General features: G+C 39.7%; 1 protein-coding gene across 3 annotated transcripts; it reads left to right on the top strand.

The window, feature by feature from the left end:
* Positions 1 to 349: 349 nt before the first annotated feature.
* Positions 350 to 24,608, top strand: pank1a (pantothenate kinase 1a). 3 transcript variants are annotated; one of them, XM_018695291.2, is made up of 8 exons: positions 350 to 1,211; positions 11,231 to 11,377; positions 11,690 to 11,895; positions 12,043 to 12,296; positions 14,526 to 14,702; positions 15,861 to 15,984; positions 17,764 to 17,889; positions 18,057 to 24,608. In XM_018695291.2, exons 1-8 carry the CDS (start codon positions 926 to 928, stop codon positions 18,114 to 18,116), a joined length of 1,380 nt encoding a protein of 459 aa, XP_018550807.1. In that variant the 5' UTR covers positions 350 to 925; the 3' UTR covers positions 18,117 to 24,608. The 3 variants fall into 3 exon arrangements, with proteins under 3 accessions (XP_018550807.1, XP_018550809.1, XP_018550808.1); XM_018695293.2 differs by lacking the exon at positions 350 to 1,211 and adding an exon at positions 1,743 to 1,990; XM_018695292.2 differs by lacking the exon at positions 350 to 1,211 and adding an exon at positions 1,743 to 1,996.
* The last annotated feature ends 953 nt before the right edge of the window (positions 24,609 to 25,561 follow it).

The following is a 25,561-nucleotide window of genomic DNA, read 5'->3' as shown; positions in this document are numbered from 1 at the left end:
TGTATTTCATTGTAGCCCACCACACAATAAAAGATCTGTGAAGGGAGACATGTTCGCAGACAACCTAGAGATACAACAACTTAAAACGCTCCGCAGGATACCAAGAGACGTCTTATCAAAGCGTAATGCTGAAAGAAAGCCATTCGTATAACTGGCTGTGCTTTTGCATGCAACAACAGGGTTACTACAGTTCATTTTCGTGACTGATATACTGACTGGCAGCTTTGTGCGCACATCACGCGTGGAGCGGACTGCGGGGAATGAGGATGACAGCGAACAGCGACGCTCATATATAAAGCGCTCACAGCTGCACGGACTGGTACCGTGTGCGCGCGCGCGCGTCCGTTGGACTTTTAATATTCCAGCGGGGAGCAACCGCGGCTCATTGTACTGCAGGCAACACATAGGACGAGTGCTTTCTTGCATTTCTTTGTGTTACAGTGTAGAAGCAGTGTGATTTTACTGCAGGGGGACGGGAGAGAAAACCGGTCGGAGGAGGTGAACGGGTTCAGGCCTTGGTTGGAGGAGCTGGTGTGACGTAGCAGTCCCCCACACACCCACACACATACATACATACACCGGCTGCTGCTGCGCCTGCCAGGATCTCAATGTGGGGAAATGACCGCAAGTGACCTCAAAGGAAACACTGTATTTTAGCGCCGCTCGCATTTTTATTTCACACTACATTAAAGCAAGAATGTATGTTAAATTTTAGCTTGATATTTTACGGTAAAAACCACGTTAGATCACAAGGAAAGAGTGAGGTCTAACGTTAGCTGATCGCTCGGCTGTCTCAGTAGCTTGCAAGCGGCTAACGTTAGCTAGCTAGGCTAAGGCACTCCGGTTTGTCATTGCTAGCGGCCGGGCTTGTACAGTTCGTTTCCTCGCAGATGCTAAGCTAGGCTAGGCTAGGCTAGCTGCTGCCATGGATAAAGCAAAGTCAATGATGGACAAGAAAGGAGCGTCGGGACCCTTTCATGTCAACAACGGGCAGAGCCAGAGGGGGTTTCACGGCCACGTCGTTGTGGCTGCTAACGGCAGCTGCTGCAGCGGCAATAATGCATTCGGTTCGAGCACTGGACCCAACAGCAGCAGCACGTTTGAGAACATGCATCATTTGCACCGCGGCGAGGATGCAGAGTGCAACGGGTCCCCGGCCAAGAGGTGCAGGCTGCGGAGGAGGACGGAGTCCGTGAGACGGAACAGACCCCGTAAGTGCAAAATCAGACTGGGGAAAACCAAGTTTGTCAGCTGTTGTAATTAAATGGCGCACATGGTCTGACATTTTTTTTCCAGTAGTGGAGGCGGTGATGTGTTGCTTGTGTGACACCGGGTGACTGCAACCCTCGCACTGTGCAATACCGATCACCCGGGGTTTGCACAACCATGCCGTGCTGCAGCGACAGAGCAACAGCCTCTGACACCCAGCATGAGTTCTCCTTTCACTGCTTTTATATCAGTTGCCCCCATAGTTTCGTGTTTTAGATCACAATCTTCTCTTTTTCGGTCAGATTGGGTGTTATGGAGCGTCTAGCCGCTCTGTCCAATCTATAGGCCTGCCGTCGTCAGGGAGACCCCCTTTTGTTTTTATGAACCCTCAGGTTGCATTTGGTGCTCTGTGATTGGTCGGTACCGGTGGTGAAAAAGCTCCTGATAAGTGGGCTTGGCTTGCCTCAGCCAACCAACACCCGCCTCTTGTCTTCAGAAGGCAGGGTGAATGGATCGAGACCCCGCCCCCTTATTTACAGACTGTTTCGGATGATGTGAGTAAAGATCATCCTAGAAAACTTGGCAGTTTTAGCGCAGAATGTAGAAAAGTATCGTTTTCTTCGTTGCGTGAAGTCTACGACTGACTGAGGCTGACTTAGCTTTTCTCTAGCAAACTTGTCTAATTAGCGTTTTTAAAAATATTTTTGTTTTGTTTTTTGTGTATGTACCAGTGAACTGATATTTTGCCTCATTATGAAACTTAGAGACGAGAAGAAGCCTGGTAAGTGTGAGTTGGTTTGTGTTTCATTGCATTGAGAAGCCAGTGAATCAAAACATTTAACAAATTATTTAAATCTCTTTATTTAAATTACTATTTTTTTCTTCAGGTTATAAGGTTATGTCTCACTTTTAACTTGATTTTAGGTAATGAACACAATCATTTCACACACATATTTTCCTAAGTTCATTATCTTCTTAGATTAATTCTTCAGTGAGACTGCTAAATTAGAATGACGCACATTTAAAACCTGATTTTAAAAAAGGGCAAAGAGTGCACACATAAACACAGTAATATTGACTGCTACAGTATGTGCTGTTTCAAGTCACACAGCTGTTTGCTTTCCATTGCAGGGAATTGCCACAAACTATCCCAACTTCCTCACAGCTAATTTTAGTCAAAATCCCACGATTTGTTGTGTCTGAGTTTGGCTGCCATGGTCAAGCTTGTTCTTAGTTTGCGAGTGTGTGCAGAGATACCAGCTGTAAATTAAGGGGCCTTGTTGCTTAGTCAGTCTGACAACATTCTTGACATCCATCTATAATGAGTTAGGGAGTGTAGCGGCAGTGGCAGCAATTTAGGGTTTCTTCTTTCAAGAACATTTTTGTCTCTGTCACCTGTGAGAAGCCTGCATATTGCAGTATTAATCAGATGCAGGGCTGACTGATATTTTAATATTAACTTTTATTGTCTTGCTATCTGATCTTGTAATGAAAGAGTTGTCTTGTTGAGATATAGTGGTTCATCATTCTAATGTAAAAATTAATAACAATTTCCAAAACTATAAGATTTTACTTAACAGAACACTTGGAAACCAATTGACACAACTGCATGGACATCAGTTAGACCTTTTACTGTGTGACTAAGGATGTATAAGTAAATACTGGAACATCATCATTGTGACTATATTGTGGTATTATCTTCTATACCAATTGCTACAAATCACTGACCTGTACAGTAGTTCAGAAGCCTATAACTGTTTCAGCATGCAGTTATTCACTTATGATTTGGCTCCAGCTGCAATGTTTTATTATATTTATTGTGTTCTTAGAGAGTCACCCCTTTTAGGCTTCATCCTTTCTAATTTGAGTTTGTTTACATGCAGCATACTCATTGAGTCCGACAGGTTATACCTGCGTAAAGACCATTTAACTAATAGCTTTTGCTTGCTGTCATGTTTTAGCAGGTGTTGACTTTGGTAAATTAAGTGACTAGCAGGTTAGTTTTCACAGTGACTCTTGTTCAGGCACCATACAGTAACGTTTCTGTTCTTGATTATTGCAATTTGCAATTTGTTGAGTATTACGCAACAACAGCACTACATTAAAATCTGTCAGTTGCTGTGCAAATCCATTCACTGTTAACTTAAGCACCGGCTGTCTCCTTTCACTGGAATATGAAAGATGTGTAGTTTAGATAGAACCGAATCACCACGTGCAACAATGTACAGGAACTTCTTCTAATGACAAAAGTTGACATGTTGACACACCACTGTAGATATACAGCATGTAACCTGGATTCTGTATCGGGGAGTGAGATGAGATGTCTCATTTGTAAGTTGCACTGAAATGAAAAGTTTAACAAACATAAAGCAATAAAATCATCATGAGGAAACTCTTTCACACACAAAATTAACGTTCTTCTCGTCTTGCATAATATGGTCATGTGATTATGGATAGACAATTTACTGGACAAGTGTGATGTTGTAATGTACAGACAGCAGATGCAATGAATCTTTGGTTTAGTTTGCTGTGATGAGTAGTAGTCTGTGAAAGAAAGGCCCTACACCAGAGGTGGCCGAGATTATGCAATTAAGGGACGTCTCATCAGTAAACTTTGAAATGTCCGGTTAGAGCTCCTATGCTTTATGGCTGAGTTATCCTTGGATGGAGGCCAGCCGCTCTGATAAACCCAGATAACCCTCTAAGCTTTTCCTCACTGAGGGCCAACCCTGGAATGTATTCCCCTCGGGGATGTGATTTTTCACTTTTGTCCTCAGACTTTTCTCTGCTCAGGGTTTGAGATGGTTTAGGATCAGGGTTACTTTTGGTCATCACTGCCAGCAGTTCTTCTTGTTTACACCAGAAGTAACTAGGCAGCAATTTTCATTGACTGTCTCTTGGGACAACATTGCCTTTATTTTAACCAACAGGCTTATTCTCTATCACTTGTGTGACAGAGCTGGAGTTTCTTTTCATACTTTGTATCTTTCTAAATATGAGGTAATTTGGGGAAATCTGTGGGTTTTCAACACTGAGCAAAAGCCTCAAAAATAGGAAGAATGGGGACAGGAAATGTGCAAACATACTAGCATAATTTCCAAAATCTGGTCGTGTATGTAGTTGTCATGTACTAAATTATTTTAGCACTGCATCTGTTGCTGACATGTATTAGACATTTTGTACATAGTTAGTGTGTGCATTTGTATGACCCTGTGCATCATCTGAAACTGGTTTGGGGACATTTTTGCACATGCTATTTAAATCACACTGTATGTAATGCTGTGGGTGGGATCAGTAATGGACAGAGTCAATTTGAGTTAGGCAGCTCAGCACAGGGAAGTCATCAATTACAATTATAAAAGTAGAAGGAGGAGGACGTAAGTTTACCTTTTACGCAACCAGCTTCATATACAGTTTGTCTGTTGGTTTTTGTGTCCATAACAGGCATGTAGACTGCTGCATCCATGTGTCACAAGACACATCATGGCTCTTAAAGAGGTGTGTTGCACCATCACATCTGCTGTGTGGGCTCACCTTAAAATAAGAACAGGAAGCTCAGCACTATTGGTAGACTATTATCAGTGTACAATATTTAGAGGGATTCCCAAAAATACTGACTCACATAGAAATACCACTAGAAAGAATACAATTAAGATTGTATCATACTGCAAGAGCACTCTTACATGGAAATGTAAATTTTATTATATTCAGCAGCAGTACAAGCAGCCTTTTATTTGAAAGGCCAACAGTTTTGCCTAAGCTTTTCAGTCAGATTGAGGCACAGCCTGTGATGTTTGGTCTCAGTGTTTGAGAAATTTTAACATGAACAAGATTGTGTGACTGTGTGTTTTGACTGAGTCACAGAGAAATTCACATTTTGTCACAGATAACACTGATATGATGTAGGAAGTCATGGAAAAAGCATACATTACTAGGAATCTCCATAGGGAGAAATTTTTTGTGTTGAGACTAAGCTATTTGCACAAACTACAGACACAAGTTTGTATCAGCACCAGGGAAATAAAAACAGTGCAGTTTAAGAATCACAGAAAAGCCATCAAATTCAAATCAGGACCACAGTTGAAACCACCTGGATGTTTCCTAGCTAAATTAGGTGGTAACTTTGTCATTTTAAAGAGAATAATTGTTTATGCAGGACTATGACACAGCTCGTTTCCAGCTGGTTTGGGGGAACAGTAACAGCCTGAATGTGTGTGTTAATTTAGTAACAGAATAACTCCTATAAAATGGCACAGGTTTGTCAAAAAGGTCCCCCACAGGTCAAGTCAATGTTCTACCACTTTCAGATGGATCATGAACAGGGTGTGTTAACGAGTTTCAGTAAGGGTGGAGGTGATTTTGGGAGGAGAAGGGGGATGTGTGGGGTGTATCTATGGCACATCTGAAAACTAACTGAAACTCTTTCTTCTGAAACTGTGCAAAAATCTACATGTGTTTAGCACTCTTTAAAAGAAACTTCTGAGACTTCTGTCCTCCTGTTCATTGTTCTCTTCAATAGCAGCAGAATTCTTTAAAGCTCCATGATCTGCATGTTAATGTAGTAATAGATTAATTTTCTGTCAGTTGATAAATCGTATCAGGGTTACTAACTATAGGACTAAAAGATGTAGTCATAAAAATAGTAGCAGTGGAGGTAGTGAAAGTAATAGGACATTAATAGTAAACACTGAGTCAGTGAAGAGAGTAACAAGCCAAACTTCCTGTGATGTTATGCTCAGTAATGAGTGTATATTGTTGTATATCCACTGTATACACACAAACACATTCTCGTCCTTATCATACAAACATGCTGTACAAGTGTTTTCTTGTCCTGTGCTCCCTGCACAATGTAGTAACACACAGGCACACGCCGAGCTTCTCTGTGAAACCTGAGATTGAAGGTTAAGCAATAGGAAATTTAATAGAAACGGTTGTTACCGATAATCCTTGAGGTCATGTTAGAAATCTGAACAGTAAGCATGGTGGGAAAAAATATATTTTAGAGTCCCCCTGGGATTTGTAATTCAAGTCAGACTGTACACACATACTGTATCTATCACATGGGCAAGGCTTAGGTGTGTTAGGCCAGAGACTTTTCACCCACATGGACACAAATCACTCCTCAACCCCTTCAGCCTTGCTCTTTGTCACACTGACCTTTGACTCTGACTATGTTTGTGTGAGAGAGTGAGCACCTATGAGGTCTAAAGGGATTTGATCTTCACCTCAGAAATGGAGGAAAGCGAGAGGGTTGAGGGTTGTTTTTCATCATCTGATGTGTGATCAAGTGTATGTATTTTCCTCCCCCAGTGATTAGATGATCCCTATTAGTAATGGTTTCAATGTGTCGTTTTAGTGTCACATGGCAAAAATATAACTTGAGGAATTTCCATTGTGACGACATTGAATTCTAAGAAGTGAAACCAGAATTATTTATTGGCACTTACATGTAAAAAAGGTTCAATTTTAGGTCACAGGATTAACACAAAATATTGTCTCCTTGCAATTCACAATATCAGTATGAGATTTGTTTGTTCATTTATTTCAGACAAGAAGCAGTCATTTGTAGTACTTTGATGTCAAAATAGACAAACTCAGATACTGAATTTTATTTGGATCACGTCATGTGTTGGTTGTAGGGTGTATTTTTGGCTGAGGCTGTGGAGGAAAATGTGATTGTCACTTGAAGCAGACACCGTCATGTGTCTTGGCTGGCCGCTTACAGTGTCGCTTTTGCGTACAATGATGCCTTCCATTTGATCAGAGGAGATCATTTCTAAAGTAAAATGCTAGAATTATTTCATGTCTTAGCTTCGGTGCTTGTTATAAAGCTTTGCTTTTTATGGTTTCAAGTTGAAGGGGCTGACCTCAATACAGAATTCTGTTGTGGGGAAACAATTGTGTGTTGCCCAAAATGTTTTCCCTTATGTACACACATTGTAGTGAAACATTAGACAGAGACAGACTGTGGAAAAATATGATCTCATAACTAAGTTGAAACTATCCATATCATAAAAACACCTCACACCTCAAATCTATTTTTAAAGTTATATTACTAACAAAACTCATGCAAAGCGGCATCAAAAATCAGGCAGGTGAATTTTCCAGAGCAAAATCTATGCTTCCCAGTTCCTGTTTACAGACATCGGAGCAGGTCAGTAGGTGAGAGGGGACGATAACAAAAAGTCAACCAAACAATAAACGAGGTGATAGGTGACCCCTGCTGAAAGTAACCAAACACCGGCCACTGTAGTAGAGCAAACAGCAGGTGTAGAGGTAATGGTTGTAGCATGAGCTGGTAACAGGAGCAGCAGTAATGGTGGTAGTAGTCATACAGATGGTTTCAGTTACTTTGCAGGTACTAGAGGTTTCAGTGGTCAAGTCCTGTGCACCTGAACATATAACACAGCTCAAAACAACATCATCAAAGACTAAGACACAATGCCAACAAACATTGTGCCTGGCAGGAATAATCTATTAGATTTATCATTCGATTACAGTGTAAGCCTTCAAGCCTAGTACTTAAATAGAAAAAATGCTGACACAGCATTCACTGTTCTTAATCACTACGAATGGTATCATATCACATATTACGTGATTCACAATAAACAGTAGATGGTTTTCTGCTTTAAATAAACACGAACACAAAGTGCTCAAGCAAATGTCAGACAAACCATTATAATCTTTCATGTCTTTATTGACCACACCCATTAAACATTCACAGTGCCAGTGGAAAAAGTAAGCGAACCCTTGGGTTTAATAACTGGTCGAACCTGCTTTGGCAGCAGTAACCTCAAACAAGACCTGCATAGAGCTCAGGAGAAATGTTGAAATGATCTTCCTACACAACTGCGTCAGCTCAGACGTATTTTTGGGATGTCTGGTGTGAACTTTTTCCCAGTAGTGTTGTGGAGTATCAAACTGCTCTTTGGCAAACTCCAGGGTTGCAGAAATGATTTTTTCTGCAGAGCAGCAGCTTCCTCTGTAGTCTCCTGCCATGGACACCATGCTCAATGATTTGTGTATGGTAGACTCATTAGACTTACTGCTTTTGGAGTCATCTTTGCTGGGCACCCACTTCTAGGGAGAGAAGCCACAGGACATGAGCCATATTTTTGGGTAAATTTATACATAATCCCAAAGAGCTCACTTACTTTTTCTTGCCATTGTATGTGCCACTATTGTATAGCCTATTTAGTAAAATCAACAAATTGTTAATGCTGTTTTAGTCCAGTGCATATGCTTACTTTGCTAACACCAGGAGAAGCTAACAAAGCATAAAATACAGTCTGCAGGTGGTTCACCCATGACCTGAAATCAAGCTCAAATTTGGTGGCTCTAATCTGAAAGTGGACTTTGCCTCAATAAGCCAGACAGAATCATTCTGTTCCTTTCAACAGTCTGTTGTGAAATCGTCACATCTCCTGATTGTCATGACAGGGCAATGAGAAGGCACAGAGAGTGGTTAAAAAGTCAGTCATATTCAGACTCAGACTCAGCCTACAGCTCTGGTATGCCGATAAATCCCAAAGTCCAGTCTTTCACTAGCGTCTAGTCAGATTTATGCAAAAGAGAACTATGTCCAGAGATCTCTGTTTAACTTACCTCAAGAGGAAATGGTTAATCAATTAATGGAGTAGTCAATACACAACAAATGCATCTAATCTATTTAATTATTATTATTTTCTAGCAAAGATGTCAATCAATTTTGTTGAACGTTGCTGTTTTCCACAACCATGTTATAGTGAGCATATGTCGTCTTAAACTGTGGCACAGGGTTTTCATTGTTCTGAACTATAGACACTGAGCGGTCCAAATGGACGCTGCCTGTATCAAGTCTCCTGTGCAACAAATATTATATTATAACATTAATCTTTCAATCTTTCAAAAACTAACAGAGGCCCTCTCTCACCTGACCCTTAGTAACCTCATTGTCACAGGTAAAAGAGCATACCGTCCTCAAACATTTGCGTTCAGCTAGAACTTTGCTAAACTCCTAATGCAAAGAGAAGTTGATCAATGCAGATGGCTTCTAAAAATAGCCACATATGCACAGTTAGATTAGAGAAGAACCCTCTGCCATTGTTTTCCTTTTGTGTGTTTGTTTGTTTTATTTTCTACGATTTTGCTGTTTCATTCTATGTTTTGTGTCAGTCTGAATAGGGCTGCAACTGACATTTATTTTCATGATTCATTAATTTGCAGATTATTTTCATGATTGAGGGATTAAACATTTTGTCCATAAAATATTAGAAAAGTGAAAAATGTCTGTTAAAATTCCCCACAGCCCAAGCTGATGTTTACACATTGTTTGTTTTATTTGAACAACAATCCAAAATCCAAATATATTTTGTTTTTATCATACTGGACAAAGAAATACATCAAATCCTCACTTTGAGGAAACTTTGAGTTGAGAAATTTTGAGAAGCTTGAACCAGATAATGTTTGGTATTTTTGCTTGGAAGGTGACTGAATCGATTATCAAAATAGTTGCAGTCAACTAATCGATCAGCTGATTGTTTTAGCTCTAATTATAAAATAATAAAGCCTGCAAAATTGAAATGGAAAAACTAAAAAGGCTGATGTACCTCAAAGTTAAATATAGCAGTTGCTTTGTGGTGCATTAAAAACGTCTTGCAGTATCAGTCCTCTTCCATCCATGCCAGTAAATCTTTCTTGAATTGAATTAAATTGATTTAAAGACAAGAGGCAAGCAAAAGACAGGAAGAGAGGAGCTGGAGAGAATGAGAAAGGGGGAAAAATGAAGAAATGAAAATGGAGAAGAAGAAAGGAAACTGGAAGAGCAAGAAAGGCGAATAAGTAGGGAATAAGGAAGAAACCAAACGGGAGAGAGAGAGTGATGCAGTTGGTGCAGACAGAGAGAAGGAGACAGTAAGATAGATGGTGTGTATGAGAACGTGATAGAGGCTGAGAGATGGAGAGGAAAAGCTAAGCGAAAGAGAAAATAGGAGGCTGAGAAGTGTGTGAGAGATGCAGAGAAGAGAAGATGATGGTGGGGGGGTCTGTTTCCATGGTGACTGGGGCTCTTGTTGAGCTGTGGTTGCCTCTTGTGCTGGATTTTTTTTTTCCCCCTTTTTTGTGCTGAACTCAATGTTCTACCCAGCTAACTATCCAGATAAGATTCTCCTCTCTCCACCCCTCTCCAGGCTTCTCTGTGCAGTACTGTTAGATGCATGAAGAGTCAAACAGTCATCAATTAGTCATTAAACAGAAAATTAATCTGCAACTATTTTGATAATAATAATTAATAATTAATTTGAGCCCTTTTTCAAGCAAATATTTGCTCGTTAAAACCTTAAAGTGTGATGATCTGCTACTTTTCTTTTGTCATATCTAATTGCATCATCTTGGGCTTCGGTGGCACATTTAACTATTTTCTGACCATTAAAGCCAAAATTATTAATTGAATAATCAAGCTAATAATTGTCAAATTGACAGGTACTGAAAATAATTGTTAATTGCAGCCCTACATGCATATAAAATGTTGGTCTATTGAAGAAATGTTCAACCCAGCTTGGACCCAATTACATCAGACATCCGTCACATTTTATTCTCTGGTTGTATCATGGACTTCAGTCTTGGGGCTGCTGTTTTTTATTTTCACCCATTAAAATGCTCTGTCAAATTAAATAGATGTTGATAACTTTAGTTCCTCATTTTTCCATGATACAATATTGTGATCATGATAAGAACATCACACATTTATGTTGCCATGTATAAAGGCCTAAGAAATGAATCAGATTATATGTTTTCAGCTTCACTTTTTTAATTTAGCTTTTTTGCCTTAGTGGTTATTTCTGTTGCACATTACCATAATGGATCATCTTTAATCAAAGCTACATAAAACATAGCTACTTAACATGCCACAGTAAGAAACAAAGAGTAGGTAAAAACTGGGGTGGTACTGAATAGCAAACTGGGGTTTGTCATTTTTTCTGTATTATGTCCAATTTTTAAAAGTAAAAAAGTTCTTTTTTTTTGTCTTCTTCTTCTTCCCCAGCCTTCCCCTGGTTTGGTATGGACATCGGGGGCACCTTGGTGAAGCTTGTGTATTTTGAGCCGGTAGATATAACTGCAGAGGAAGAACAGGAAGAAGTGGAAAACCTCAAGTCCATCCGCCGCTACCTCACCTCAAATGTGGCCTATGGTATGTCTGTCCACACACACTCACGTACACGGTCGCACGTCTACTTGCACCAACTTGTGTGTGTGTCTAAGACAGAAAAAGTCAGGTCAAGGACACTTTACAAGAAGATATCAGCTTTTATTTTACACTTTGTGTGTTGGTAATGTATTGCATGAGATTGATAAGGTGTCAGAGTTATGACTTCAAGTTTTTATAAAAACATATTATTCACATTTTTTGGATTCACTTTAACCACAGCCTCTAATAGAGTGTGTTTGTAGTTCTTAAATCAAGTACACTGGGCCAGAATCATGTGAACCCTCCTTTCCTCAGGTAAAACTGGCGTCCGTGACGTCCACCTGGAGCTGAGGAACCTGACCATGTGCGGCAGGACGGGGAACCTGCACTTCATCCGATTCCCAACACAGGCCATGCCCCGTTTTATCCAAATGGGACGCGACAAGAACTTCTCCAGCCTGCACACGACACTCTGCGCCACCGGAGGTGGGGCATACAAGTTCGAGAATGACTTCCGAACGGTGAGTGTACAGGGGGGAAAATTGGCTGATTAGTGTTAAGCGATTTGTTTGTTGTTTGATGCTTTCAAGGAATGTGATAAACTTTTAAGTGTTGAGCGGCTAAAACAGTGTCCCCTCAATATTTAACCTCCTCTGTTTGTGCTGCAGATGGCCGACCTGGAGCTGCTGAAACTGGATGAGCTGGACTGCCTGATCCATGGCCTCCTGTTCGTTGACCGGGTGGGCTTCAACGGACACCCAGAGTGCTACTACTTCCAGAACCCGTCAGACACCCAGAGCTGTGTGAAGAAACCCTGCACCCTGGACAACCCCTTCCCCATGCTGCTGGTCAACATCGGCTCCGGGGTCTCCATACTGGCCGTGTATTCAGAGACCAACTACAAACGGGTGACTGGGACCAGGTAAGGGGGATAGGCACCTATATATATACACACATGCTCAACAGGCCAGCAACAGTGACGCAGGAGCATTGGTAAAGTATGATAGATGAAAGTATGATCCCTCACACCAAACCACAGGAATGTGAAATGGAATGAAAGAGGAATCTGAGTGAAAGTGTTTGCTTATTTGCACAATATCACAAAGAACATAACACAAAGTAATATTCATACAATCACAAGAGACGTGCAGGCAGAGCCAAAAAGCCAAAGGCTTATCGTGTGGAGCCCCTACATTAGATCAGATTTCATCATCACAACATCATATTCCAGGAGCAAAATATTTATAGTCAGCATTCATCCACAATAATCTAAAACATTATTCACTAAAAACTGAGAATGCTGAAAACATATTTTCAAAAATATGACAAAGCAAACAAGTTTACAGAATTACTGGGAACTGTATTTCTGGGAGCTCTATTATCCCAAGAGTGGGGTCCAAATAAAATTAAATGAGTTTTCTTAGCGTTAATTAAATGTTTATGTATCTTAATCTATTTCAGTACATTATCTCTGCCATTATTTAAGATGGCAGTTAATAAAGCGTAAAGAGTAGAGTGTGATGGATAGATATACTTGGCAGAATTTTGTCAGTTCCAAGTGAGTTGAGAACTCAAACAATAGAAAGCTTAGACTGGTGAATTCCACCTTAAGCTGATCATTAGGTTGTTTTTCAGAAGTGAATGTGTGCCAAATGTGAAGGTTAAAGGCTAAATGCTTTTTATAGCTTCAGTGGATCTGACAGGTAGGACAGAGTCAGTTGTTTGAGTTCCAGTCATCCTTTATCTATTATCATCTTGTGTACCTTCGCACTCATGCAATAGTAGAGCTGGTTTTTGATTAGATAGCGAACTCTTGAAAACAGCTGGAAAATAACAGAAAGTTCCTCCCAGACCAGCTCCCTGGTTATCTCTTACATTTTAGTTTACCCATGAAACAAGTCCACATTCACAGAAGAGAATGAAGCTTTCAAAGAAAAGGACACCATCCCCACTGTGAAACACGGAGAAGGCTCAGTTGTGTTATGGAGTTGCTTTGTTTCGTCTGGTACAGGGTGCCTTGATTCTGTGCAGGACACAGTGAAATCAGGAGATTATCAAGTTACTCTGGAGCAAAACATACTGGCCAGTGTCAGAGAGCTGTGTCACAGTCACGGATCATGGCTCCTCCAAAAGGATAATGACCCAAACATACATGTAAAAGTGGCCAAGAATGGATGAGTAGAAACACTGGACTGCTCTAAAGTGACCTGCTACGGGTCCTGACCTAAATATAAATGAAGATCAATAGAAAGAGCTGAAACTCACAGCTGGAAAAAGGCATCCATCAAACCTGAGAGAACTGGGTGTTATTCTAAGTAATATGTCACATCAACAACAAAGCAAAAACAAAAGCAACATCTATGTTCTATTAAATATGGAATGGACAATAGTGGATGCCAATTACTTTTGTCAGTTTCGGCGTCTTTAATAGAAAACTGTGTTTTTTATGGTGCAAAGGTGCCAGCACTGAGCCACCTCTGTACGTGCTGTCAGCACAACACCTGTCATTTGTTACTTCCTTGTTCTGTAAATGGCAAGTATGTCTAATTGTTGCTTTCCACCATGATGTCAATGTGTGTGTGTCTGTGTCTGTGTGTGTGTGTGTGTGTGTGTCTTTGTCTGTGTCTGTGTGTGTGGTGTAAGGCTTCTATTTCAATCTGTCACGCTGCTCCAGGAAGCAGCAAAACATGGGCAAAACAAATTTACACGTCATGGGTGTGAGTGTGAGGTCCAGTCAAGGTGCTGGGTGTGTTTGTGTGTAGTGATAAAGAATATCTGATATTGCAAACATAATTGTCTGGTTCATGAATGGTGGTCTACATGATTTTAGAGCTGAGGGTGAAGGCAGATGATCTTACTGCAGACAGCAAACAATCATATCTTCATTTGAGCTTGTTTTATCTCTCCTCTTCTCTCCTATTGTTACTCTCTCTTTCCCCATTTATTCCCATCTCCCCCATCTACTCTTCTCCTCCCACCTTTTGTCTTTTGCTCTTCCCTTCATGCCATTTTTCCTCACTCTTCTTGCCTGTTTCCTAAATTTAACTCCCCATTACTTTTTCACTGCCTTCTCCAACTTCATCTCTCTCTTTATTATTGTCTCCCTCACACTAACTAATCTGACGTTATCTTCTTTCTCCCTTACTTTCAGTCTGGGAGGTGGTACATTCCTTGGCCTTTGCTGTCTGCTGACCGGCTGCGAGACGTTCGAGGAGGCGTTGGAAATGGCCAGCAAGGGTGACTCTACCAACGTGGACAAACTGGTGAAAGATATCTACGGGGGAGACTATGAGCGCTTTGGCCTGCAGGGCTCCGCTGTCGCGTCCAGGTGAGTGTGACAAGAGTTTGTCACTTGAAGGTCCACAACGTTGTCAGCAGCTGACTTCCGCAAGACACTTGATCCTCAGGATGCTAAATGCATAAAGGGCCATTAATAAAGAAGTTGTGATTATACTTGAAAACTCCCACACTGTAGTGTGTGATGATAAAGAATGAACTCTTTAAGAGCTATGAGGATTGTTTCTAAAGACAAAACATCCAGGAAACCTGCATATTCTTGGAAATAAATTTTGAAAAGCCCCTAAACCTTGATGACTCAAAACATCAGTTGATTTGATATGTGTTTTGTCTGTTGAATCGTTAGCTTGTTTTAGCCATGTTATTGTACACAGAGCAATGCAGGATAACAGCATAGCAGGCATAGCACAGCAGTCGGCTAAACTACTTTTGAACCAGACACTGGCATCTCTTTCTCCACTGCCGTCCAGTGTGGTCGGGATGTCCACACTTCATTCAAGAAAATGAAATGGGGTCACAGTAGTTTGGCTCCTACTCCTGCGCACTGTGTGCCAAACCGTTGACTCCTGTCCTTTTCCTACTGCGCTGCAAATGAAACAAAACTAGTGTTAATAAGACTAAGAGGTCTATTTAGTCAAGTTAACTGGATTACTTCTGTATGAATGTATTGCTGTGCAAACACATGCAGTCATAGTAGGAATATTTAAGACATACCTACACACCAGCATATTGTATGTAAATTAGTATCTGAATGGTGTTAGTAAGCATAAGGGACTAGCTCACTGGCACACTCAGACCTTTACTTGCTAATCTGGGTTTAGCATGTATACAGTAAACCTGCAGTTCTGTGTCCAAAGGTTGATCCATAAAGCAAAGTGAAAAACTGCTTTTATCACAGTCAACAGATTATAATCACTGTTACTTGTTATGATGTTCCTTTCTGTCATTTATGAAACAAAACACGCACCAACTCACAATGACAAGAAGGTTATTATGACATTCATTTTCTGTGCCTGTGTATTATTTAATTTGTAAAGAGTTTGTCAAACATGAATACTACCCAAAAGTGTGTTAGTGTGTTTGTGTGTGTGTGTGTGTGTGTGTGTGTGTGTGTGTGTGTGTGTGTGTGTGTGTGTGTGTGTGTGTGTGCGCACACATGTAAAATACCTGTTTGTTGTCCGTTTTACAGTTTTGGTCACATGATGAGCAAAGACAAGAGAGACAGCATCAGTAAGGAAGACCTTGCCAGAGCCACGCTGGTCACTATCACTAACAACATAGGATCCATAGCACGGATGTGTGCTGTCAATGAGGTACACATGCACACACATACACAAATGCAGGATCCTGGATCCAGGCATTGTTACTCATAACATACCATCCATAAAAGGCATACTGAATGTGGTTTCTGTAATACACATGAGCAGTTATTGTGACTCTTACCAGTAAGATGATCCCTTAACATTCATTGGTATGTTGAAATACTTAAAAACACACATACTGACCAGGGTTTAGCTAGTCAGCATGACTATGATGAAGGATAAACACGCCTTCTGTCAGTAACTCACATACACAAGCACATGCATACAAAGGCACCTAATTCAGAGCTTCTCTAGCCACTCAGCATGAATAAGAACATAAAGTGAACCTCATACTTATCAAAAACGCACAAATGCACCTGTCCTTTATTTCTACCTCTAAGTATCACTGGCTAATCAGAGAAATGAGATATGATTTTTAAAGAAATTTGAAACTTTTGTTAATTGTTAAGAAAAAATTCTCTTCTGTTTTTGTTTTTTTTTTCTTTCATTTTTCTAATAATGTTATGTTTAAAACACACAGACTTTGTTATAATGCCAACAAAATCCCCACATTCCCTCACAGCACACTTATGATTTTCACACTCAACTGTAAATTGCAATGAGTCTCAAATAATCGCAGTTTAATCCAACAGTTTTTAATAGTTTGATGACTGAAATAAAAGAGTACACAGTTAAATGAAAAAGGAGCAACTGCTAAAACTGATGAACGTTCCTCAGCAGCAGCAAAAAAACTTGTTATTTTGTGTGAGGGATCAGCCTGGAGTCTTTCTGTGTGCTGTGAGCTTCTTTACAGTGTTGCCTTGTGGCATGGCGATCAAGCAGCATTGTACAGGGCTATCACTGCACACAGAGCTGCAACGAGAACACACATATCCACCAACAGTAGGGTTGATATTTTTTTTGTTTGGAGCCCATTAAACAATAGGTCCGGTTTTGATTTTTAATTGACTTAAACCTTGATGTAAGGCAATGTGGAAATGTAGACACTAAAATTCTCCTCTGAAAGCTGAAATCCTTTTAGTCTAAGTAATCCATAATACCTGCTCTTTGGTAAAGAACCTGAGATATATTTAACCTTTTAACAAATATTCAAAAGACATCACTGAGCAGTTAAACAAATCAGTAAATGTATAAAATGACTGTTATTGTTACTAATATTTTCCTCTGGTTGTGGACTTCATTGCAGTTTTGAAAACATGTCTCAGTTTTTGATATAAAACTGCATTTTGTAGGCAGCTGGTTTGTTAATACCACTGACTACCTGACCAGTAGTAAAGGTCATGAAGTGTTTGGGAAAGAGATTTACTGGTAACCAGTTTGTCAGCTCTCTGGCACCACTGTGTGGTGTGGAAGAGGTGTTGCATTTTGCCCACGTTTCTGATCTGAAAAAATATTTATGACAGTTTGTTTTGTGAAAATACACGGAAGTCTGTGTAAGTTTTCATTTTTTCAAGGGTTGATTAAAATATTCCTAGAAGGTTTTATTTAGAGACCCGTTCTCAAGTTGTGTAGAAAGAGCAAAGAGCTCCTGCATGTGCTGCAGTCAGTGTGGTCTAACTTAGAATTGAAACACTGATTAGTCGCCTGACACCAAACTGATCATCAACTGTCTAAATAAGTGATTCATCATTTGAGTAATTTTTCAGGCAGAAATCACAAACATTCTCTTGTTTCACCTTCCCAAAATGTGAGGATTTGCCCCGGTTATTGTTAATGCATTTGACGTAGTTGTCACACACATAATCAAGTTTTGGTTTCTCTTCTTATCAGAAAATCGAGCGTGTGGTGTTTGTGGGGAACTTCCTTCGTATCAACACAGTCTCCACAAAATTGCTGGCCTATGCCATGGACTTCTGGTCTAAAGGACAACTTCGAGCCCTCTTCCTGGAACATGAGGTGAGCACTTGACAAATGCACCAAATCAAAAGTAATCCCAGGTGGCATTTAAAAAAAAATCCTGAGAAATTTCTGTGCTATTCTAGTGCTATAAGGCTTTGTTATAAACACACAACTCAGTTAAATGCCATGAAATGTGTGTAAAAAGTGTATTGGTGTGTTTCTAGGGTTATTTCGGAGCTGTGGGGGCGCTGATGGAGCTTCTCAAGACAACAGAAGACCCGTGAAGGATATTGTGTTGACATCATCAACACTCGACAAGACGATGTCATCCACCCCCCGGACGCTACGACGTCATCAACTCTCGTTGCTGTGACGTCATCAACCTCTGACGCTGCTGAAAGGTCCCGTTCACAGAGGCCGCTAAAGGAACACTAAGAGAGAGACACAGAAACTGAGAAAAGCCATTTTAATAATTTAACACTTGTAAATAATGATAACCTCTAACATCCATCTCCTAAATTTCCCAGACAGAGTCCCCCTATCATAGAGGTTTTAATATTGTAATCTTTAATTTATGGTTTCCTGTAATCAGCTCTGTTGATTCCTGTCATCAGCCCTGTGTGAGGAAGCACAGAGACGGAGTATTTTAGTGTTTTTTGTTACTGTGTGTGTGAATAGCTACTGTAGCATTACATCCTGGAGGCTGTGGTGCCCCAGGTGACTATTTGTGCAACAGGTCATTAAGATACAATATCTATACAGGATTGAAGTTACTCTTGAATGAGTAATTGGGCATTTTTACCACTAGGAACTCCTTTTCTGCGACCTCAGAAACATTTGACCATCAATGCCTCCTGCCCTCATCTGTCAGAGTGCAGACGGACAGCTGTACCTGAATGTTTCAGTAACGTTATCCTCCGCTTGTTGCTGATGCTGTAAAACTACCAAGACTGCAGCTAGTGGTCCATATTGCAGCTGTGGCAGTCGCTAAGGGATGGGAGGCATTTTGTTGTCGCCCGACTGTTGCACAAAAAGTTGCCCAGCACGCTACAGCCCTCTGAGGAGTGCACTGAAGCCAAATCTTGTTGAGATTCATACGACACCTGCCTCCTTCAGCTCAGATGGGAAGCAGAAAAACAGTCTTTAATTCTTTCTGTTGCTCCACTGCACATGGCCTTTGCTTTTTGTTCATCTCCATCTACCTTCATGCAAACAACATTAACATCACCATATTGCCACACATGAATCCTGCTCCTAACCTGCTGAGTTTAGTGTTTGACAACGGGACCAAGACATTGTCTTCCAACAGATAGTGCTACAGCTGTGTCTGCATTGTCGATTTCTGTTGACTGGCATCACCACAACTACAGTCCAGGACCCAGTCCAGCTCAGCAGCCTGTGTGTGTGTGTGTGTGTGTGTGTGTGTGTGTGTGTGTGTGTGTGTGTGTGTGTGTGTGTGTGTGTCTTTTCAGCAGGGCGGAGGCCTGATTCCTCACCCTCTAGCATCTCTGCCACCCTGCTGCCTTCACTGGGTGTTGCATTGTGATGTAATGAGGCATTCAGGCTGAGCTAATGCAATGCTAATGTTTCACGTGAATCCTGGCACAGAAAAAGCTTCAGCACCCCCGCTCTTGATGCAGAGGCAAGAGAATGATATCACCTTCTGGTAGACAATGGGGACCAAGATGCTTTAAGCTCAGAGTCGCCCCTCGTGTAAAATACACTGATGCCAATTTGCCAGCAACTCAATCAGTTTAACTACTGTAGATTAGACTGTGTTTTTACTGTCTAACAGTGCAGATATTGTGCATGGCAGGTGGTGATTTGCTCTCAAGGTGCTGCTGGGTAGCTGAAAAAGACTCTAATCCTATACTTGCAGAAAGATACATTGTAGCAGTTGGCCAAAATCACTTTTTCATCATTCTTATATATTTTCCCATGCTTTATGCTTAATTTCACCCAGTCCATGAAACCTGGGGTAGGGCACATGCCCAGGTCCAGAATGACTAACCTTGTATCTCACGGACAATTGGCAAAATTGATCAGAATTAACCACAGTGATGCAAACAAAGCTGTGGCACAAGCAAGACTTTAAAACTCCCATGTGCACAGCCTTGTGTGTGGAAAGTGCCCGTTTGTCCTGATCTGAGTCCATATTCACACTGGAACATGCACCTTAGTAGAGATTTTAAGTTTTAAATTGTGTTTTTACTGAATACTTGAAAATGCTAGTGTGCATCTGCTAGTGTGGATCTTTCAAGTTTTAGTGAAGCCATGACCTGGTTGGGAAACCCTCTTGCTTACCTGAGTTGCCTCTAATGATATTTCTGAAAGAAAGAGAAGAAAGAGGAATCTTACCTGATCTGCATTAATTTGGTTACAGGCACACATCATACTATAGGCAAGGTTTGCTATATGCATTACAATGACAGCTGTTAATCAGTGAGCTTTCCAGTCACCAACTTCTTTTTATAGAATTGTTAGATTATAGCTGAAACATGAGTGAAACATGGACCACAAGTGTATAGTCTCCTGTCATGTCATGATAATGCCCACTCCCCCTCCACCACCCTGGACCTTTACAGCCTCTTCTGGTTATTGTCAAAGTAGCTGAACTGAACAGCTGGACAGTGCACTCTCTGCTGTCCACTGCTTTATTTATTTATTACCACTGTCTACATGCCTTTAGTCTTCACACAGAGAAACTGTGCTCTTCTCCCTTTTTGGAATCACTCTTTGTGCAATTCACCATCGTCTCTCAGTTTCTGTACTCTTGATTTGGAGTACAGTTTATTTTGTTCTCTTGATTTATTAGACGATTTATTGTGTAATACCTCCAAACCATCACTACCAACACTTTTGGGTCAGTTAGTTTTCTTTGTTTCTGAGCCTGACATACAACTCTGGGGATTTTATTAACAGGACCTTGTGATTTATTAGTGTCGCCTACAGTATCATGATAAAGATAAAATCCTAACTAGCAAGCTGAACGTTATGCAGGTATTCTGAAAGTGTTATTGGCAAAAATGGATCGTTTGCAGTTATCTCCACGCTACTGTCAAACACGCACACATGGACTACACTTTGACCCCGACTAATAACATGTTTGCTGCTATGCAGTTCTGATTTGTTTTTAGTTATTTCTGTTATTTCAAGCTGATGCTTTTACCCACAACAACTCACAACACACTAACATTTAAAATTGAATATGCACCATTTGGAGAAATTCTATTTGCAAATTATAGATTGAGCATAATTAAAGTATATTAGGGTCCTTTGTAATGAATAGGTCATTACTCATCAGGTAACAGGATAATTGCATTTAACAGGGTGGACTCTCTGTAGTTCATACATACTAAAAGTAAAAAAAAATGTTTACTGTTGGGACATTGGCTGTAGTGGCTTTAATAATCCAAATGCAGTGAAACTGTTGTGAAATACCATTTGAGTAGTTATATTTTGGAGGTTTTGCAACCAACATTTAATCATCAACGTGTTCCATCCTGCTTGTTTTCAGCTGTGATGACGCTGTAGATGTTCTTTCTGGGTGCTTTCTGGTCTGTTTGTTTTGTTCCTTTTTTTTCTCTCTCTCACTCTCTAATTTGCCTTGCTCCAACTCATGTTTGGATGATGTTAGTGGCCTTGACCTATCAAGTGCCACTCAGCTTTATCCACCTGGTGTTACTGTTATTTCGTGCCACCCTTTCTTTTATTTTGAAAACCCAAATCTGTTGCCTTCATCCTTCGTTCTCCTATTTACACCATGCTCGTGCCCTTCAGTTTTCCTGTGTGACTTCATTTCCATTTCTTACCTGCTGAACTTCACCTCAGTGTTTTTGTAATGTTGTGCATGCAGATACATTTTTTATGTCAGATTTCACTCTTCCTTTCTGTGTTTGTTAAGGTTTTCTTGGGGATTTTATTTTTGTTTGTTTTGTACTGTAACAGAAGATTCACTGCAGTTAACACACATTCACAATTCACCTGCTAGTCCTAAATGTGTCTTAGATAAAAAAAAAAAAAACCGTTAACTTCTACTGACACTGCAAATGCTTTTGTTCTAAAATGTGCAATTTTTAGAGAGTCACAAGATTCTTTAGCTATCCCAGATCATTACTAATAAGAACTGAAATTGTACATGTTTTCCAACTTTTCATTGTTTTTTAGCAACAGTTTGGTTTGAGAACATTTTTGAAAGGGCATGTCCTTTTACGAAAAAAAGAAAGGATTCTTTTTTTTTTTCCTGCTAGTAATAAGTAATAATGTGAGTTGATGTGTTTTTCCCCCACACAATTTGAAAATACTGTTGTACTGAATTTCTTTTTGGTTGGCACAAAAGAACCAGTGTGATTGCTCGGAGACATGTAAATCCCTGCTATCATGCTCTTTCAGGCTGCAGAAACGTTTTCAGACGTGTTGTGATTTGCAGCACTTATCATAGTGATCAGTCTCACTGCGAGTTGTACCTTTTTAAACATGTATCATCACTGTCTTGTAGAACCGTTTGTCATGTTCAAGCATTTATTTATGGAACATTTTACCGTCTGCTGTTCATTGTTTGGCTCAGTCCTGGTGTCAGTGCTGTCTTTTACTGGTGATGATACACGGTCTCTACAGACTACAGATGATGCGTGTTTTAAAGTTATTAGTTTTAAGGTGTACCTGTATATTCCGAGTGATGGAATATTTACCAGTTACAACATAATTTTCATCTTCAACTAATCTAAAACTGTTCCGAGCCAGTGTTACAGACTGTCATGGGAATAGCATTAGTTCAAATACTTGTAGTATTTTTTGGGCCTACAGGAATCATTGTACTGATGTACCACTGCAGCTTCTGTGTTTTTGACTCCAAAAAACAAATTAATTACTATTTTATGAAATCTAAATTCTTAACATAAACTGTATTAATGTTCATTCAAAGCAGTATCACATCTTTCACCGATAGCTGATATTTTCCTAAACAATTTAAAGTGTTTCAGATATTTTCTGTAACTACGCCACAGATGCAGTATGCAGCAAAAATTCAGTCGTTTAAGCAAATTGGCTTTTAAGAGGTTTTTCTGTTAAGAGTCAACAATGTGGATGTTTTTGTCTGCTTTGATAACTTTCTGAAGTGTGATTGTAAGAATTTGGGGTTTGAACTTCAGTAACACTTTGTCTGGGGTTCATTTCCCAATGGGACCATCTGTACTCAGATCAGTATGTATTTCTCTGTACTGTAAGGAGCTTTGGCTTAAAGCATCCACCGAACGGCAAATGTTATGTCATCCATAGCGAAATCTAACCAAAAGGCTATGCAGCAACACATCCATCGATCTCTTTGTCCCTTTCAACAAACCCACCTCTTCTCTGATCCTACCACAGTTGATTGGACTTGTCTGTAAATGTTTTAAATAATATATGCAACCCTGTTAGTTTTCCCCTGTGAGAAATCCTGAATCTTGACAAAGTTTCTGTCCTGCTGATTTAGTTGTTAACACTATTTGAGGTGGATGCTTGCAACAGGATGTTGTATACTGAATTATGCACCAAAATGAGTGTGCCACGTATGTTTTTTCACACTGTACTGGCACTGTAAGGTCATTGTGGCATATGGAAGCTATTTTAAAAACATACCTACACTTGTTTTTGAGTGGTTCTGTACCTTGTTGGATGAATGACCCTAGCTGAATTTGTTTAAACTTAAGTCTCAAGGTACATCAGTGTGTAAAAGTTGTCCAAATTGGCTGGAGGTTATCGTCTAACAGTGTTACTAGAACTGTAAACACTTTATTGACCTTTTGCTGGTCTAACATTTTTCACCCCACTTAGCTGAACTTTCCTCAGATGTTCTTAGTCTGGTCAAACATCCTGTTGCATGAATACATCCAGCCTTTAAACTATCTTCTGGAATGCTTGACTGGCAGGACAGACCTTTTCACCCTTGTGTATTTGATTGTACAGAGATTTTGTAAATAATATTAATATGATATATTCTACACCAGCAATCTGTCTGTTGATAAAGTTGTTTCAACTGTTCAGGGCCAGGTTTCCCAAACAAGACTCGGCACTCCATTTTACCAGTCCCAAAGCAGACAGAAGATGCATCGTAACACACCACTTTCCTCTGCAGCTTTATCAACTTTACCAGACCTGTGTTATATAGTAGTAGGACATACTTCTAGCAATCTGTTAATCTGCTTGTGGTATATGATTGATGAAATTTTCCTCATTAGGACTAATTACATTTCTTCATGTTTTTGTGATTGTCTAAACTTAGCATTTACTGTATATTCTCCATGAAATCCATCAATCTGACAATATGTTTTTACATTATTGTCACTTTTAATATAATTTCCATTATTCCATTTGGGTCCAATTGACTTTAGAAAAAAACAAAAAAAAAAAACTAAATGGTGATTGAGAACTAAAAGTAATTTTTAAGGTGGAATGTGGTACGCTGAATTACATGTTCTTTGAAGTGTTTAACTCACTTTGATACTTTTGGTGCCCACAGTCTGGATGCCTGTTTTCTGTCTGCTGAATTTCATTGCCGGTTGTTCACCTCAGCTCCTCTGTGATCTGGATCTGGGTGTGAAAGTTTTGGGAAGCCCAGTGCTGGTTGTTGGTGTCAGTTCTGCTGCTGCTTTTAACTCCGGTTTGAAAAAGGAAAGGGTTAAAAAGAAAAAAAAAAAAGACAATTTTAAAAAAAGGCTCCCTGCCTTGTGCAATGTGTATGTACTGAAGTGAAGAGATTTTTTTTTTAAAAGGAATTAAACTAAAACTGGATTAGATGGATGCTTCTTGGATGTTTCTTTACTCACCTGTAAATGGAATAAAGTAAGGACAGGGACAGAGAAATAGAGAAAGAAAAACAATGAAAAAATCAGCAGGCAAGAAAAAGATAGTGATAAGTATGTAAAGAATAGGTAAGAGAAAGACAAGCAAAAATAGCAGAGCCAATAACAGTCATTTCTTTTAAGATGATTTAACATTATTGGATGATTTTTTTTTAAGTCTGTGAGCTTAAATCTTTCAGTAGAAGGATAAAAAGAAGAAAGATCTGACTGTTGCACCAGCATCTAATAAATATCCACTGCAGAAAACCTATAGGAATTTGTAAAGGGAATTTTACAGAAAGTGCTGTATTACATTGAAGTGCCATAAGACTACATTTAGTTGTCATAATGTCACATTTCAATGCACAGTTAAGCTTAGCTAAATGTTAGCTGGCTGCCTAAAATGCATTACATACTGCTACAAGACCTTATGCTTAATGATGATTATGTATGACTAGCTCCATGTTAGCTTCAACTCAGAGGACTAGCTTTATGTTAGCTTAAGCAACGTAGCTAGCTCTGTTAGGTTAAATGTATGTAAATGTAATCTAAACTGAAAATTTGTTTCCAACTGATCGTAGATCAAATGAGAAGCATTTTTAGACGTTTAGCTAGCTAGTAGCTACATCTTTCCATTTTATTTAGCAACTGTAATACTTATTTAGCGTCTGTGTGTATTTAGCTTTATTTATAACTCATGTAACAAAGGTGTACTGCCCTCTGTCAGCTCATGCTCCACACCACTGAGCCAATGTTAATAATAGTATTATACCTGAACACCAACCTTTTAAAAAAAGTAAAGTAATATCAGGTTAAAAACAAAAGTCTTTGTAGGAATACAGGAGAGGAGTTATCTTTATCACGAGATAAAACAATTAAATGTTGTGATAAATGCTGTATTTATTCAC

This window comes from Lates calcarifer, linkage group LG16_LG22 (assembly GCF_001640805.2).
Source record: "Lates calcarifer isolate ASB-BC8 linkage group LG16_LG22, TLL_Latcal_v3, whole genome shotgun sequence".
NCBI classification, from domain to species: Eukaryota; Metazoa; Chordata; class Actinopteri; family Centropomidae; genus Lates; species Lates calcarifer.
The sequence above is the reverse complement of the archived record's forward strand: the minus strand, read 5'-3'. Positions and strand labels throughout refer to the sequence as shown.

What these genes read in the sequence shown, in the direction of transcription:
- pank1a (XM_018695291.2), top strand. Translation starts at nt 926, where the DNA reads ATGGATAAAGCAAAGTCAATGATGGACAAGAAAGGAGCGTCGGGACCC. An exon ending in AAACGGGTGACTGGGACCAG is followed by an intron (nt 12,297 to 14,525) that starts GTAAGGGGGATA and finishes CCTTACTTTCAG; the next exon opens with TCTGGGAGGTGGTACATTCC. An exon ending in CCCTCTTCCTGGAACATGAG is followed by an intron (nt 17,890 to 18,056) that starts GTGAGCACTTGA and finishes GTGTGTTTCTAG; the next exon opens with GGTTATTTCGGAGCTGTGGG.